This window comes from Coffea arabica, chromosome 2c, assembly GCF_036785885.1.
Source record: "Coffea arabica cultivar ET-39 chromosome 2c, Coffea Arabica ET-39 HiFi, whole genome shotgun sequence".
Classification (NCBI taxonomy): Eukaryota; Viridiplantae; Streptophyta; class Magnoliopsida; order Gentianales; family Rubiaceae; genus Coffea; species Coffea arabica.
In genome coordinates this window covers 64713116-64730101 of record NC_092312.1, presented here as the reverse complement: position 1 = coordinate 64730101, position 16986 = coordinate 64713116, and the positions used below count along the sequence as shown (strand labels likewise).

The 16986-nt window shown below is 37.1% G+C and overlaps 2 protein-coding genes across 4 annotated transcripts; both read left to right on the top strand.

The window, feature by feature from the left end:
- Positions 1-508: 508 nt before the first annotated feature.
- On the top strand, positions 509-13518 carry LOC113727446 (PITH domain-containing protein At3g04780). Of its 3 annotated transcripts, XR_011839527.1 has the most exons (9): positions 509-659; positions 827-913; positions 3887-4010; positions 4697-4745; positions 4850-4907; positions 5048-5094; positions 5183-5260; positions 11014-11175; positions 13220-13518. XR_011839527.1 is itself a non-coding variant. In XM_072076092.1 (8 exons), exons 1-8 carry the CDS (start codon positions 621-623, stop codon positions 6283-6285), a joined length of 519 nt encoding a protein of 172 aa, XP_071932193.1. In that variant the 5' UTR covers positions 509-620; the 3' UTR covers positions 6286-8386. The 3 variants fall into 3 exon arrangements, 2 of the variants coding, with proteins under 2 accessions (XP_071932193.1, XP_027107409.1); XM_072076092.1 differs by lacking the exons at positions 11014-11175; positions 13220-13518 and adding an exon at positions 6250-8386 and having other exon boundaries at positions 5183-5261; XM_027251608.2 differs by lacking the exon at positions 11014-11175 and having other exon boundaries at positions 510-659.
- A 1197-nt stretch (positions 13519-14715) lies between these two features.
- On the top strand, positions 14716-16655 carry LOC113727443 (UDP-glycosyltransferase 83A1-like). Its single transcript, XM_027251606.2, has 2 exons — positions 14716-15379; positions 15556-16655. Exons 1-2 carry the CDS (start codon positions 14893-14895, stop codon positions 16461-16463), a joined length of 1395 nt encoding a protein of 464 aa, XP_027107407.2. The 5' UTR covers positions 14716-14892; the 3' UTR covers positions 16464-16655.
- The last annotated feature ends 331 nt before the right edge of the window (positions 16656-16986 follow it).

The following is a 16986-nucleotide window of genomic DNA, read 5'->3' as shown; positions in this document are numbered from 1 at the left end:
TAGGGGATAAAGTACAAAATAGTATAAAACTTAAGAGGACTTTTCGTGATTTCCCTTTTTGCTTTCTTTCCTATGAGCACCCACAAGGGGAACTGCATGGGTTAGGGGTGGGGAATGGTGGCACGATTTAAGGCGGGGCCAAGAGGGAGTTATTTGACAATGGGGCAAGACCAAAACCATCTCGTTGCCCACTTGCCGTCCCTAAATGCAAGTGATCATTATCCCATATTATTATAAAATATTCTGCAAAAATAAGTTGAGGATACTTTGATCTCGTGGTTAAAATTGAATGTTTAGAATTTAGAGTTCTTAAGTTCTAATGACTTCTAATGCCTGCTCTCTGTTCACTTCTTAAATCTCACCAATCTTTTGCTTAAAAAAAAATAATAAATAAAAACTGTAAAAAGTTATAATATACTCCAATTTCCATAAATAAGATGGATTTTTCTATAATATCAACAAAGCTAAAGGAGGTCAGTGTAAATTTACTTAATACATGTACCCTGAAATTCTAGCAGCCATTTTATCTATTTTGATTTAGTTTCTTTTTCTTTTTTCTTTTCAGTATTGTCTCCTAAGAGTAATAGTTGGTTTGGTGGATTTGCATCACATCGTCAGCCATGTCTGCCGAATCAGCCTCAGCTATTCAACGAAACCAAGTAAGTAATTTTCTCAATTTAGATCAATAGTAATCAGTATTTAATCTCCCATATGTTCTCTGTCTTCAGTTTTTCATTTTTTTTCCTTTAATTTTCCGTTTAACCAAAAAAAAAAAAAAAAAGACAATGGAAAAACAAGAAAAAGAATGATGGGTTTTGTTTTTCAGGTTGATTTGTTGGACTTTGTGGACTGGTCAGGAGTTGAATGCCTTAACCAAAGCAGTACTCACTCTCTTCCTAATGCCCTTAAACAGGTAAAAAAGATTGGAAATTATTGAGCGTTTGTGTTTTTAATATATATGTTGAATGATTTCAATTTTCTTCTTTGATGATATTTGCTTTATTCTAGCTATTGAGGTTGTGTATTCTGCTATTTGGCTGATGAAATAGGAAAATTAGGTTTGAATGCACGAATAACTAAAAGGGTTTTGGTTGGAATTGGTGTTCGAATTGTTTACTCATAGTTAATTTTTTGTAGTATGCTATGTTATTTTTGTAGGTTTGAAGAGGTTAAAATATCCTTTTTTCTGTTGGATTTAGCAATATGTCAAAGTTGTAGAAAGCCAGCAGGAAATTGAAATTTAATAGTTGAGTAGACCACCTTTGTGAAGAAATAAACGGAAGGAAATCTGAAATTTTGAACTGATTGGAAAGGAAACATTCAGTTAGAAGTTCCGAGTATACGGTGGCTGAATTTCCCAATAACTTTGAAATGCAGAAAATTTGAATACAAGAAAATATAGGACTGCAATTCCCTCTTTGCAACTATGTACTAGGTCTATATAAAATTATGTACTCGTGAACGAGCATTTTTTTGCATTCTAGCTTGTGCTACTCTTGAGTTTGACCTTTTTAGGTTCTTTTTGGGTTAATTATCTGAAATTGCCATGCTGTGTCTTTTTAAGGGAGATGCTTCTTCCTCGCTTTACATAAAAGAAGCAAAGAAAGAGGATTGAGGGGAGAGTGATTAATTTATGAAACTCTCTGGGGAGTTCAATATATTTCTAGCACAAGTTCCAAGATGTTAGAGAAAGAATGAGTGTTGAATTTCCTGCTTTGGAAGTAAGAGTACGTTTGACACAAGCATATTAGCTTAGAAGGAATAAGCAATGTATATAATATGGTTTTAGTTTTGGAAAGACAGTTTCTGTAAAAGTGGTCTGCAGATCACATTACAGGTTTAAGGTTCAGAATTGTAGGAGATCTCTGGACTTTTATGGTTCTTGTACAGTGAGATTTCTACAGTTTCTAGCAATTACTTTTTTTTGAACCATTTAGTATTTGCCTGCTTGCTTGTTAGACACATAGATGTACTTCTGCAGATTCACTACATTCTTATGGCATCTTGAGATGTACTCCAATTTTTTATATGGGGAGTTAAAGTTTGTAGAAGAAGCTTGTAATATCACTATGCAAAGGCTGTTGTCCCTAGTTTTAGTCTTGACATTGGGATTAGGCAAGAAATGTAAATATGGAGACTGCCTGTTTAAGCTATAGCAATTATACTGAGTGAAAGTGGAGATTCTTGTTTCTTTAAATCAGAAGACATTCTTGATACAGGCAGTGTAAATTGATGTAGGAATTAATTGAACCAAAATTAATTCACTTTAGTGTACATTGATGTAGGAATTAATTGAACCAAAATTAATTGACTTTCTGGCAATTAAGAGCAACTCTACTTTGGATTCATGATGGTCTATGTTAGCAAAGAGTATGCAGAAATAGTGGACTCTTATTCTTATTTTTCTGACTATATTAAGGTTAGAAGGTTTTTGCTTTAAGGTCTTTGAGGAACATTATTATATTTTTCCTCTCTCGCATCAAATCAGTTACTAACTTTCACTGTTGCTTGAAACCTGATTTTTATGTGAACCCAAGTCATCTTCTCATGCTTCAGACTACACCTGCATCAGTTCATGATACGGGCCAAAGATAGTCCATGACATGATGGCAATTGAGGCTGCGAAAGTTGACAGAAATTGATTCACCAACTTGAGTGGGTAGTAACATGCCTTGATAAGCATGTGCACTGTGGCCAAGTCTGAGATAGCCACCATTATTACTCTTTGGACATATTTCAAAGTTACTTATGAAAATCGCATTTTCCTTGAGAATTAGTGAGCACTTTATTTTGGAAGAGATGAAGTGATTATGTTGTTTACATGGGTGGTAGTACGATTAGTTAGATAAATAATTTTCACCAATTATGCTTTGTTCACCATGTCAACCAAGCAGTTTTTCAGATCCTATTGAGTGCTGCTGTTTATAGAAGCATATTGCATTCAGGTTCGGGGTGAGTTTTGTGAGAGTGGGGGTTCAGTTGTTCTTAAAGTGAGTTTTAGGCATCTTAATTTGGAAATTTCTAAAACAACAGGAAGCATTTTCCCAACAAAATCGTTCCAGCAAAGTATCTTGGAAAATGTGCACTAAAGCTTGGAAACTGGGACTTAAGGTGTATTATCCTTAAGTACTTGAAGAGCTCCAATCATTGCAACAGAGAAAATTGATGAGACTGTTGGTTAAGACAATATTTTGTTCTAGTTGGGCCATGAGTCATGTGTCTCTGGCTAAGATTTGAAAAGTCAGAGTGGGGAACAGAAGTTGTAGGGGCTAGAAGGATTTCTAAGACGTCCAAATGATGATGGAAGATTCTCACTCAAGATACTTTTCTCTAAATCTATCTTGTTTTCTTCTTCTTTTTTGTTGTTTGCTAGGTTTTGTCACTCTTGTGTTCTCCATTTATCTTGTTTTCTGTTTTTATCATGTGGGGCATATTGAAAAACATTCTCTTCATTTACTTTGGGTTATTGTAAGCTTTTTGGTGTAATAATTCTATTTCAATGTTATGTTGAAACTGAAGGATGAGACTGAGGAGTGGCAATTTCTGATGCTGCATGGTATCTCAGTTAGCAATGAAATTTTAACATGAGATCTGTAGTGACACTATAGATTCGCCAGCAGGGAATAAACATTTATATTACCCAAAGTTTGTATACCCCTGAAACCTTAGGTGACTAGCAACTTTGCCAAGATTTCATGTGTTTTTACTGAACTTTTGAATAAATACTGCAAAATTAGCATTTGGTATTTGGTTTTAGATATAAGATGGGTTATGGAATTATAGATGGTATATTGATGATTTGACATTTACTTCATTTGTTTGTTTACTCAGATGGAAGGGATGTTATATTTATCAATGTAATTGAATTTTATTTATCTTTAATCAGGGATATCGGGAGGACGAAGGTTTGGTACTAGAAAGCGACGCAGATGAGCAACTATTAATCTATATACCTTTTAATCAAGTAGTTAAACTACATTCCATCATTATCAAAGGACCAGAGGAGGAAGGTAAACATTTATAATTCTTTCAAAAAGGTATTTTACAAGGTCATGATTTAATGGCATCAGCTCTTAGTGACTAGTTACGAATTTTGTAGTCCCAGTTCTTGTAAGTGTCTCTTATGAAATTTGCATTGTTGATGCCTTCCTGTCTAATTACTAAGTATACTACATATCCTGGTTTCTCTTAAAACCTTTTTTTTCAAGTAGTTCAAATAGGCATGTTGAAATAAGATTAGGGAGAGTGAAATTTGTGAGAATTATTGCTATAAGAAAGTGTAATATCATGTGTAAAATGCAATGATCATTTTGACTAATTGCCCACAAATAGATTGCGTACACTCAAACATACAGAAGTCTTTACATGTTTACGAACTTACAAAGTTATTTTGGTCTGTCAGATCTTCTGGTAATTGCCTCGCATTTCTGGTATGAAGCCTGCTTAAATTCCATGCTTATGGTCATGGCTAGCAAATGTTCAGTATCTGCATGTTCTTGTGAAGTGTCTGCATATCCAAATTTCCTGCAATGTGGGCATGAAAAGCTTTTAAATTGAAAGGGAAAAGAGTGAATAAAGAAGAATCAGTGATAAGAGACTTAGGAAAGCTGGTGTTAAATTTAAGATTTCCAGGAAGTTTGTATTGAATTTGAGCATGTCTAACTGCAATAGATCTGAATGTTTTCTTTGTCAGCAGGTCCTAAAACTGTGAAACTTTTTTCAAATAGGGAGCACATGGGATTCAGGTAACTTTGAGATTAAATTCCTTTCTGGATTGTTTTTCTAATTTTCCATGTTATTTTTCCTTTCAAAACTGGAATAAACTTCTTTATTGTACCTTTACATGCAGTAATGTTAATGACTTCCCTCCTAGTGATACAGCTGTTCTATCTGAAGATAATCTTAAGGTAAATTTTAGTGCTTCGACAAACTTCATGGCAGTGCTGGTTCTTGCATTTGAGTGAGAACTTGACTGGATGTTGTAGTTTGGTTACTATGCTCGTCGCTTCACTGTCATAATTGATTCGCACTACCTTTTATTTTGTAGGGAAAACCAGTGATCTTAAAATATGTTAAGTTTCAAAATGTTCGGAGGTATGTTGAATATTTCTGGTACTTTTTACACTTGGACTGAATGTTTTCCAGTTTAATTTAACTTGATTTTAGCATTTTCTTGTATCAGCTTGACAGTTTTTGTCGAGGATAATCAGTCCGGTTCTGACATTACAAAAGTTGAAAAGATTGTTTTATGTGGAACAACGTAAGTTTCTCAAATTTTTCACTTCATGTGTTCTCTTCTATCGCCAAATTTCAGTTGTACTCTGTCTCTTGCTAAATTCATCGTTCTCGGATTTCCAGTTTCCTTCTTTTTCCATATGCTTTTCATGCTTTTTTGTTTAGTACATTGTCATATGGTGTTATGGACAAGGTTGGGGCAATGTTGGTAGTGTAGTTTAGATGTGTACAACATGCTGCTTCTGTTTGGCATTTTTATTATTTTAGATATTTATGTTTATTAGCAATCTCTGGCTCGATATTAGTCAGTTCTTTAGTTTCAGAACAAACGTAATATCTGCAAATGTGGCGTATCGCCGAAATGCTAGAAAACTTACCAATAGATCTTGCGCTGAAACCCTTGGTCTTGATGTCATGCTTACTGTGAAGCATTTGGTTAATAGAGGTCCACTATGCTCCCTTTTCTATAACCTTTGATCCATATTGCTTGCAGTAGACACATCCCTTAGACAAGCTGGTCACCCATTGCCCTGAAAAACTATAAAGCAATGTAACTTTGCTACTCTGCTTTTTTATGAAAATTTACTTTGACCTCTGACTTTTATTTTGGATACTTTGCATGCTGCAGCTATCAATCTGTTTTAACACAAACCAATCTCTTACATTGGTAGAGGAAATGGGAGAAATTAAGTGCTGGCACACCATGTCATGCTTCTCCTCCACTGAGATCATGGAAGGCACCATTTCATCGCCTCTAACATGTTATGCATGCAAGTTATGTGTGTAATTGTCTGTAGTTTCCAAGTGTGATGAATTGCGGTAACTTTAGGGCACAATGTGTCTAAATTGAAGTTTGGGGTAGAAAGTTGAAACTTGGTTCAAATATTAAAGGGTGCAAAGTGGTACTAGCCAAAAATGATGTACTATACCTCCTATCTTTTGTCTGAGAACAGTTAGTATAACTCGTATGGCTAGAGAAGTTAGCAATGACTGCTAAGTTGATATAGGTTGACAGTGGAGACAACTAGAAAGGCAATGCCTGGAGATTGATAGTTTAGAATTTGTGACATGAAACAATTGTTGCCTGGCAGTTGTTTTGTCAATCCATTTCTACGCTGTAACTTACAAAAATGTTGTGCTACCCTGCTAACTTAACCTTCCCTTTTACAGTTTCACATTGTCACAATCTAGTTTTGTATTTCTTGTGAAAACAAAGCAATAAAGAAAAATAGAAACATATTAGTCTTACTGACGCAGCACGAACACTTGGTAGGCACATCAGCTTTGTAAAAAAACCCAGATATCGAATTTCACCCAAAATTGAAATAGCAACTAGGAATAGGATAAGAAAATACGCTTAAGAAGATGAAAATCTGGTTAGTAAGTCTAGGAATCACTCCTAGGAATCTTTAGGCATCACACCTAAAGTTGGGATGTATCACACAACCCTAAGAAAGATTTTGAGTCTGCAGGAAAATTTTATTAATGCCAAAAAATCTGCCTTCTCTTTGTGGAGAAGTGGTTATTTATAGATGTTAGAACAAAGCCAACTCCAATTCTAATTAGGACTCTTAACTAGAATAAAATTCTAGTAGAACGCTAGAAAGCTAAGTTTTCTTATTCCCCATAACAACTAAAATACTAATTACTAAACAAAAAATTACCATAAACATAAAATTCCTGCAGCTAACCAAATTACTAAAATACCCCTACTAGTGAAAATCAGAAAACAAACTCCATAAGATACAAACCAACTCCCAAGTTGGTTCCTTGTCATCAAAAGCATACCAAATCAATGCTTGGTCATTCGACACACCCTTTGCGTGCCTCCTATAAACCCTAGTGGATTTTTGCCCCTCATCTCTATCATCTCTCCCCGGCTTGAGAAGACTCGACCCCGGCGAGTTAATGGCCTGATACCTCTCATAGAAATCTGGATCCAACTTCTGAAATTCAGATTCACTAATCCATGTACAATCTGTACATGGTCGTCCCCTCCAATGAACAAGAAACTTCTGGTAGCTGCCCCCTGTAGTTGACACAATTTGGTGGTCAAGAACATCTTCCATTGCTTCACATAAGCATGTAGGAGTTGGAAGAGTAGCTTTAGAAGTCCTATCTGCTGAATCATCAAAATGACCATCATAAGCAGTCAAATCTTCAATATTGAACACGTTGCTAATTCCCATATCTTTGGGTAACTCAAGAACATAAGCATTTGAGCTGATTTTCTTGAGAACCTTGAAAGGACCTGCACTTCTGGAATGTAGCTTCTTGTAGACACCTTTAGGATACCTCTCTGGCCGAATATGAACCATAACTTCATCCCCTTCTTCAAATTCTGCAAATTTCTTCTTGAAATCTGCATGGGTTTTGTACCATTCATTGCTGATAGCAATCTGGCATCGAACTTCATCACGTATATCTAGAATATGCTTAGAGAAAGCCTCAGCTTCAGCACTTGGACGAGCGCTAGCTGGTAATGGAAGCAAATCAATTGGTTTGTGAGGATTATTTCCCATTACAGCCTCAAAAGGACTATAACCAGTTGATTGATTCACTGAACTATTGTAAGCAAATTCTACCATTGGTAGAATTTGATCCCAATTGGAAACATGATCACCAACCAAACACGGAAGTAGATCACCAAGGCTGCGGTTAACAACTTCTGTCTGACCATCCGTTTGTGAGTGGAAAGAAGAAGAAAACTTGAGTTTAGTGTGCAGCATCTTTCACAAATTCCGCCAAAAGTAACTCATAAACTTCACATCCCTGTCTGAAACTATAGTCATTGGCAGTCCATGAAGTCTAACTACCTCTTTGAAGAAAATCTTAGCAACATGGACAGCATCTGAAGTCTTAGCACATGGGAGAAAGTGAGCCATCTTTGAAAATCTGTCCACAACTACTAGTATAGAATCATAACCTCACAACGTTCTTGGTAGTCCAAGGACAAAATCCATGCTCAAATCCTGCCACGGTTCATGTGGAATGGGTAGTGGCATGTAAAGACTAGTGTTTTTCTTTTGCCCTTTGGCCAATTGACAAACTCGGCATCAAGCAACAGTCTTGCCATCATCACATCGTATACTTGGCCAATAGAAGCGATCTTGCTTTGGTCCAGTAGCACCTCCACCATGTAATTCTCAAATTAACTCCACCCTCAGTGAAGTATTAGGAATACAAAGTAGAGTCCCTTTGAAAAGATAGCCATCATGGATGGAAAAACCAGTATATTTTGCTTGTTTACCAGCCATTAAATCCTCATATATGACCTTGAAATCTCTACCACGAGGATAATCTTGCTTAAGTGTATCAAAACCAACCACTTGAACAGCCATAGTAGTTAGACTAAGATGCACACAACTAAGTGCATCAGCCACCTTATTCTCAACACCTGCCTTTTGTTTGATAATAAAATTGTATTGTTGCAGGAAAGAAACCCATTTGCCATGCCGATGACTGAACTTCTTCTGAAAATTAATATATTTGAGGGCTTCATGATCATAATATAGATCAAATTCCTTATAAATAAGATAATGATGTCAATGGCGAATAGATTGAATAACAGCGTCGAATATCTTGTCATAAGTAGAGTATTTCTACTTTGCCTCATTCAACTTTTAACTAAAACAAGCAATAGGATGACCTTCTTGACTTAGAACTCCACCAATCCCAACATGAGAAGCATCACATGCGACCTCAAACACCTTAGAAAAATCTAGCAGCCTAAGCACTGGAGCTTTGGTCATTCACTTCTTCAATTCTTCAAAAGCCTTAGTTGTAGTTTTTGTCCATTGAAACTGTCCCTGCTTCATGCAATCAGTGATGGGAGCCATAATGGAGCTAAATCCCCTTATAAATCGCCTGTAGAACGAAGCTAGCCCATGGAAACTGCAAACCTTCTTCAAATTAGTAGGAATCAGCCAATCTACTATTGCCTTCACCTTTTCTGGATCAGCAGCTATCCCTTCATTTGAAATGACAAAACCCAAAAATACAATTCTAGGAGCCATGAAAGTACACTTCTTCAAGTTGATATAGAGCTTTTCTTGATGAAGAACTTGCATTACTTGCTGAAGATGGTTAATGTGCTCCTCTTTGTTCTTGCTATAAATTAAAATATCATCGAAATAGACAACCAAAAAAAGGCCAATAAAGGGCTGAAATACCTGTGTCATGAATCTCATAAAGGTGCTAGGAGCATTAGAGAGGCCAAACGGCATCACTAGCCACTCGTAGAGACCATCCTTCGCCTTGAAGGCTGTTTCCCACTCATCACCTGAACGAATTCTGATCTGATAGTACCCCTTTCGCAAGTCAATTTTAGTGTAGACAATAGAACCAGTCATCATATCAATCATATTATCAAATCTAGGTATGGGAAACCTATACTTGATTGTTATCTTATTGATTGCACGGCTATTTACACACATTCTCCAGGTTCCATCTTTCTTTGGAGTCAATAAAACCGGCACTGCACAAGGACTTAGGCTGATTTGAATATGTCCTTTGTCCAAGAGCTCATCCACTTGTCTCTTAAGTTCAGCAGACTCACTCGGGTTCATGCGATAGGCAGGCAAGTTAGGGAGTTGAGAGCCTGGTATGAAATCTATTGCATGCTGAATATCACGCATGGGTGGTAGTCCATGCGGCAGATCTTCTGGAGCTACATCAGAAAAATCAGACAGCAATTTGACAATTTCTGGAAGCACTTCTTCAGAGTTGACAATTGCTGAAATTTTCACCTCTTTGAAGATTAATACCATGATAACTCCTTGCTCCTTGCTCTTCCTTTCAAATTGCTTCTTGCTTAAAATCTGAGGAGGCTTCTTCCTTGTCTCAATCGCTTCATTAACCGTTGAATTCTCTTGTTTGGTTGGTCTCTTGTCGTGAAACTTCTTCATAGTTTCAGCACTCATAGGCTTTAAGACAATCTGCTGGTCATTAAACTTGAATGAATAAGTGTTTGACTTCGCATTATGATCCACATCTCGGTCATATAGCCAAGATCGACCAAGAAGTATGTGGAAAACAGTCATTGGAATAACGTCACACCATATAGAATCACTGTAAGGTCCATGTTTAATGGACACCAAGCAACGCCTCATTACTGGAATAGAGCTACTGTTGATCCAAGCAACCTTGTATGGTTTAGGATGTGGCTCCGTAGGCAACTTTAACCGCTGTACGGTAGACTCTGAAACCATGTTCATGCTATTGCCATCAATAATGAGCTTTCTAGTCTCTTGTCCACAGCAAACTAAGGTTTGAAAGATTGAAGTTTCTTTTGTGACTTCGGTGCACTGAGGAAATGCCTCACAACCAAGAGATAAGATGTGTCTTCTTCTTGGTCTTCCAAATCATGAACATTAAGTCATGCCATCTCAGTCAAATAATCAGCAAATTCATCTTCCTCGACCTCTAGATTTTCCTTATCTCCGGAATTAGTGTCAATGAGCAAGTTTCTCTTGTTCAGGCACTCCCATGCCATGTGTCCCTTCAAACCACACTTGAAACATCCATATTTGTTCTTGTTTTGTTCATCTATTGTGGAAGCCTTAGTTTTTGTCTTTGCAGGCTTGGAAGTTACTTGAGTTGCTGCTGATTTATATGGCTTGTCATTTGTAGCAAATCTTTTAGGAACTACCTCCCCACCTTGAGTATTGAACCTCTTAATTAGTGGCTGCTGTAGGCTCTTTTCAATTCTAAGAGCTGCTTGGAATGCATTATCAACTGTGTAGATATCATATCCCATCAATTCTTTGCGAATTTCAGGTCTCAAACCCAACTTAAATCTGGACAAAGCTTGTGCTAAACTTTCTATTCCTCCGCAGCGAATTTTCAACTCTTCAAACTTGTTCATATACTCAGCAACTGTCATTCCTCCTTGCCTCAAGCTATTCGTATCATTCAAAAGATCAGCTTCATAATGTAAAGGCACGTACTTTCTCTTCAAACGCAGTTTCATCTTTTTCCACGTCAAGTCTAGTTGTCCAGCAAGTCGAAGATCATGCTCGACTCCTGTCCACCACACTTGGGCTTGTTCAACAAGTTTCATGATAGCAAACTTAACTTTTCTCTCATCAGTCATATCATACCAATCAAAATAGCGTTCCAAAGTAGCAAGCCAATTAGAAGAAACTTTAGGATCAATTCTTCCGTTGAAATCAGGAATATCTACTCTTACATTTTTTGTGATGTCTCCTGCAAAATCATAAGAGTCTTGTCTTCCTTGCCTTGCTGATTGAACAATCTCATTAGCCTTGTCAAAAAGAGAAGCTCGTGGCCTTCCAAAAGATTGATTTAATGTATTTTCACTCCTACCAGATTGATTCCCGGTTGGGTCTTCAGGCTGTTCAATGCTTTGGTTCCTTGCCATTGTTTTTGACCCCAGATCTGGACCCCCCGTTGCCTCTAGATTTAGGAATTTGCTGTTGCTTAGTATTAAAAATTTTGTCTTCTTACACAGCAACCCTCTCCAAGAGAAGATTAATGATGCTATCCCGTTCCTTGTCTGTGTATCGACCCCTAAAATTCAACCCACTACTTGTTGTCATGGGAAAGCCTTGCCCTGATACCAAAACTGACGCAGCACGAACACTTGGTAGGCACAGCAGCTTTGTAGAGAAACCTAGATATCGAATTTCACCCGAAGTTGAAATAGCAACTAGGAATAGGATAAGAAAATATGCTTAAGAAGATAAAAATCTGCTTAGTAAGTCTAGGAATCACTCCTAAGAATCTTAGGCATCACACTTAAAGTTGGGATGTATCACACAACCCTAAGAAAGATGTTGAGTCTGCAGGAAAATTTTATCAATGCCAAAAATTCTGACTTCTCTTTGTGGAGAAGTGGTTATTTTTAGATGCTAGAACAAAGTCAACTTCAATCCTAATTAGAACTCCTAACTAGAATAGAATCCTAGTAGAAAGCTGGAAAGCTAAGCTTTTTTATTCCCCATAACAACTAAAATACTAATTATCAAAAATAATTACTAAACAGAAAATTAACATAAACATAAAATTCCTGCAGCTAACCAAATTACTAAAATTTGCCAACTGGTGAAAATCAGAAAACAAATGCCTTAGGATTCAAACCAACTCCCAAGTTGGTTCCTTGTCATCAAAAGCATGCCAAATCAATGCTGGGGCATTCGACACACCCTTTCCACGCCTCCTATAAACCCTAGTGGATTTTGCCACTTATCTCTATCACTTACTTAATACTAGAACAGCGTAATTCTAATTTTTCCTTTTCATAATAATTATGCTTGCTGATATGTGATATTTTCAAGCAACAGTTTGTGCAGAAATGTAGCCTCATAAGTCACTATTACTTGTGAGAAATCCTAACATTCTCAGCCTTAAGAACTGAAGCATTATATCCATGCATGTAATCCTTAGGAATACTATTTTCTACTACTATGGAGATATCAATTGAGAATGAAGTCATCACTCACAACCAAAAACTTGTCAATTACAATGACTTGGAATATTCTTGGCTGTCATATACATGTCTAGATTGGCAGTGGCACCATAACTAATTAGAGATTTAAATATAAAGTGGTGAAATCTAGAGCAATGTACTAAGATTTTTGTCTCTCACTTAATCTTTTTTTTTTAAAAGTTTTATATTGAGGGTTTACAGCTTAGCCGGCCTTATTTCTGGCAAGATAATAGCAATAATTTTCATAGGCATAATTACGTGATTGTGCTTTTGGTTTAAGCTTAGCCCTATAAGCATGCTGTGTTCTGCTCTTAAATCTCTCTTCCCCCCTCCCTCTTTAGATTCTCCTGATTGTTTATGTATGTCCTTTGTGCTTTGTCTTCTTCCAAAAGTTAGCTTTCAAGTTAGCTTTCAAATTATTTGATTGTTTATGTATGTACTTTGTGCTTTGTCTTCTTCCAAAAATTGGCTGTCAAAAACTAGGTCGTCTGTTCACTTGATGCGACTTTCTGGCGATGCCATTTTATGATGCAGGGTGGAGACAACAGATATGAAGGCACTGAAGAAGATTGAGGACCACTGACCCTTAAATTCAGCAACAATGGATGATTGTTTCGAGCATTTTAGTGCTTTTGTTGTTATAGGAACAATGAAGATCAGATGATCCATTTGCTTGGGACTTCGAACGATGTTTCCTTCCTTGCTTATCTAAGGAATATAACAGAGCATTTACTGTTTGTCACTTTCGCATAACACTCCATACACAAAGTTTAGGCTTGTATTTTTTTTCCCTTTTCGAAGATTTTCTCCATTATTGAAGTATCTTCCAGTAATACTCGTTATCCCATGGTTTGTGCATTTGAGCATCTGATTATCCGCAACGTTCTTATACATCCTCTCCTATTGCCATGACTACACATGTAATCTAACTAAAGTTTTCTGAATTATAGCCCCTATAGTTGCATTACTAGGGTAATCTGTCAGTGCTGTTATCTTTGAGAAACAATGTAGAGTGAATGACTTTTGACAGTGGCATGTTGGCAGAGGTACAATTTTCGATGTCTCTGCGTGTGTAATCAATGAGATAATTTTCTGCCACAAGAAGGGAAGAATGATACATGACCCGATTATTTACACAGTATCTATTTGAAGTATCTGAGATTGTAGTGAAATTAACTTGCCTTTATTTGCATGTCATGTCAAACAGATCTTAAGTTTGTACATGTTAACATCTTTGAAATCTTCTCGTATAATTTTGAAGTAATCATAACAAGTGCATCAGATACAAGGGAAGCCAAAATTGCAATAGACAAAGATAGGGATGGTATCTTGATCTGCAAATGGCCCAATAGTCTTTGTTCGTTGTATACAAATGGGAATGAGCATATATAATAAGTTTTAATCATTTAATGGGTAGACTTAAGATTGCGTGTAACACGTGCACTATTACACTTTTTTTTTTCTCGAACATGATAAATTTTATTTTACACGTACTCCTACTCTATATTAAGGGGACGGGGTGGACTTAAGGAGATCAATGAAAAATTCGGAGAGGACTGAACCGTCACAGGATCACATACTACTAAGGGGAAGGGATAGATCCACAGGAGTCAATGGAAAATTAGGAGGAGTCTAATCCGTCACCGAATTTGGTGAAAATTTCAAAAAATCTTGAACAGAAACTGTTTGACAAAGTATGCTTCCTCTCTTTGGGAATGATGAAGGCCAACTCCACTCAATCACTCAAATATGTCCTTTTAGGACGCTAGAAATTTTACAATATTATAAACAACAATAAACACAACCAAAACAGAATTCAATGGCAGATCATATACCTCATGTAACAACAAAATCGTGGATAATCAAGTAAATAAGTAACATCAACACAAACAAGAAAGGTCGATAAAATTTAAGCAAGGAACTGAGAATCTTCAATGAGGTGGAAAGGAAACCAAACAAGAACAAAGGGTGCCTAATGCTACCAACTGAAATATAATCTACCAATGGCAAACAAGAAGAATGAATTCTTTATTGCAGCCTGAGTAAAACTTGGGCAAATACCTTGATTAATAGGGCTGGACATGCAATTGGCATTCCACAATAAACAGCATGAATCATAGTCTATAAATGGTGGGAGAAGTATGGAAGTTTTTATGCTACATTTCCTGCATTAGAGGAAAGCCAGGATAAGATAACAACAAAATATCATGAATCATCCTCATCCACATGTTCTAGCCATTCCTTATCCAGCGCAAGGTCATGTTCTTCCCTTAATGGAACTGGCCTTGTGCTTAGTCAGGCAGGGTATTAGAGTAACATTTGTGAACTCCGAATTCGATCACAAGAGAGTTACCAAATCATTATCACAGGAGGACAATGTACCAGCTATGATGCAACTGGTGTCAATCCCAGATGGATTGGAATCATGGGAGGACAGAAATGACCTGAGAAAATTGACGCTGTCAGTTTACCAGGTCATGCCTGCGAATCTAGAGTGTCTAATAAAGAGCATAAATCAATCTGACAGTGATAAAATCACATGCATTATTGCTGATGAAACCATGGGATGGGCACTAGAGATTGCAAAGAAAATGAGAATCAAGGCGGTAGCCTTCTGGCCAGCGTCAGCTTCAGTATTGGCACAGATATTCAGCATCCCAAAGCTCATAGATGATGGAATCATAAGTAGCACTGGTAAGATGACTCATTTCAGATAATTCCTTGCCAGCACCATTAGAGAAAGAAGATAAATTTATTTGCAGTCATCAAACTGCTAATCATCAGAACACGCATTAGTACTATCGGTTCTACATTTTGCTATTTTGTATTCAGTTGAAAAGTTTCTAAACACGTGAAGCTTTTTAGTGCAGGTACCGTGTTGAAGAACCAGAAGGTAAAGTTGTCACCTACCATGCCAGAGATGAAGCCTGAACATCTTGTTTGGACCTGCTTTAGTGATCTCACATTACAAAATATTGCTTTTGATACCTTGTTAAAATCTAACACAACAGTCAAACTGGCAGATTGGTTGATTTGCAATACAAGTTGTGAATTAGAGGCGGCAGCCTTCACTTTATTTCCTCAAATACTACCTGTAGGCCCTCTTTTGGCAAGTAATCGACTTGGAAAATCAGTTGGCTCCTTCTGGCCTGAAGATTCAGACTGCTTGGCATGGCTTGATAAGCAGCCAATGCAATCTGTCATCTATGTTGCATTTGGGAGCTTCACAGTTTTTGATCCGACACAATTCAGGGAGCTGGCACTTGGGCTTGAGCTCATCAATAGGCCATTCTTGTGGGTTGTGAGGCAAGATTTAACTACCGAGACAGACAATGCATATCCAGAAGGCTTCAAAGATCGAATACAAGGCCGTGGGCTACTAGCAGGCTGGACACCTCAGCAACAGGTCTTAAGCCATCCTTCAGTGGCTTGCTTCCTCAGCCATTGTGGTTGGAACTCTACGATCGAAGGTTTAAGCAATGGTGTTCCTTTCCTCTGTTGGCCTTACTTTGCAGATCAGTTCCTTAATGAGAAATACATATGTGATGCTTGGAAGATCGGTTTAGGATTTGAACGAGATGCCAATGGAATCATTGCACGAGAAGAAATAAAGAATAAAATTGAGCAGCTTCTCACTGTTGGAGAATACAAAAAAAGGGCCTTAAAATTAAAAACCAAGGTTATCAACAGCGTTACCAAAGATGGGAGCTCTGGCAAGAATTTCAACAATTTGTTCCAATGGATTAAGGCTGAGAAAAATTATTCCTGCTCTGGATAGGCTTGACTGCCACATGTGAAAGTGAATCAGGAGACTGATGTTGAAATGAGACCCCAAAAGGATATCATTGTGAGTTGTTCGCTTCAAATTCTACCACCAGCCCCACTCCCTCCGACCAAAAGGAAAAAAAAATTCCGAAGAAGATCAATTTGATTGTATTAATAATTAATGATCTCTCATGTTGTATTCCTACCTCTTCGAGTATCAATCTCTAAGGCTACTGAGAAAATCATGATAATCTTTTTAAAAATGCAATATGACATCTCATGCATGACTCGCCTCTGATATATCATTCTGTTGCCTACAGGACCAATATTCCAACTGTTCTTTCAAAAGAAAACACAAAATTTGGCCCTTCCTGGCATAAAGCAAGCACATGAGATGAAGCAAAGAAGGGCATGGAGCAACTGAGCAAGCTATATGTAGTTTGTACAGCTTGCTCAGTGGCTTTGTATTTGTCTAGCCTATCTCCAAAATCTTTACTCATTATCTAAAATATCTTTACGAAAAATCTGCATTAAAT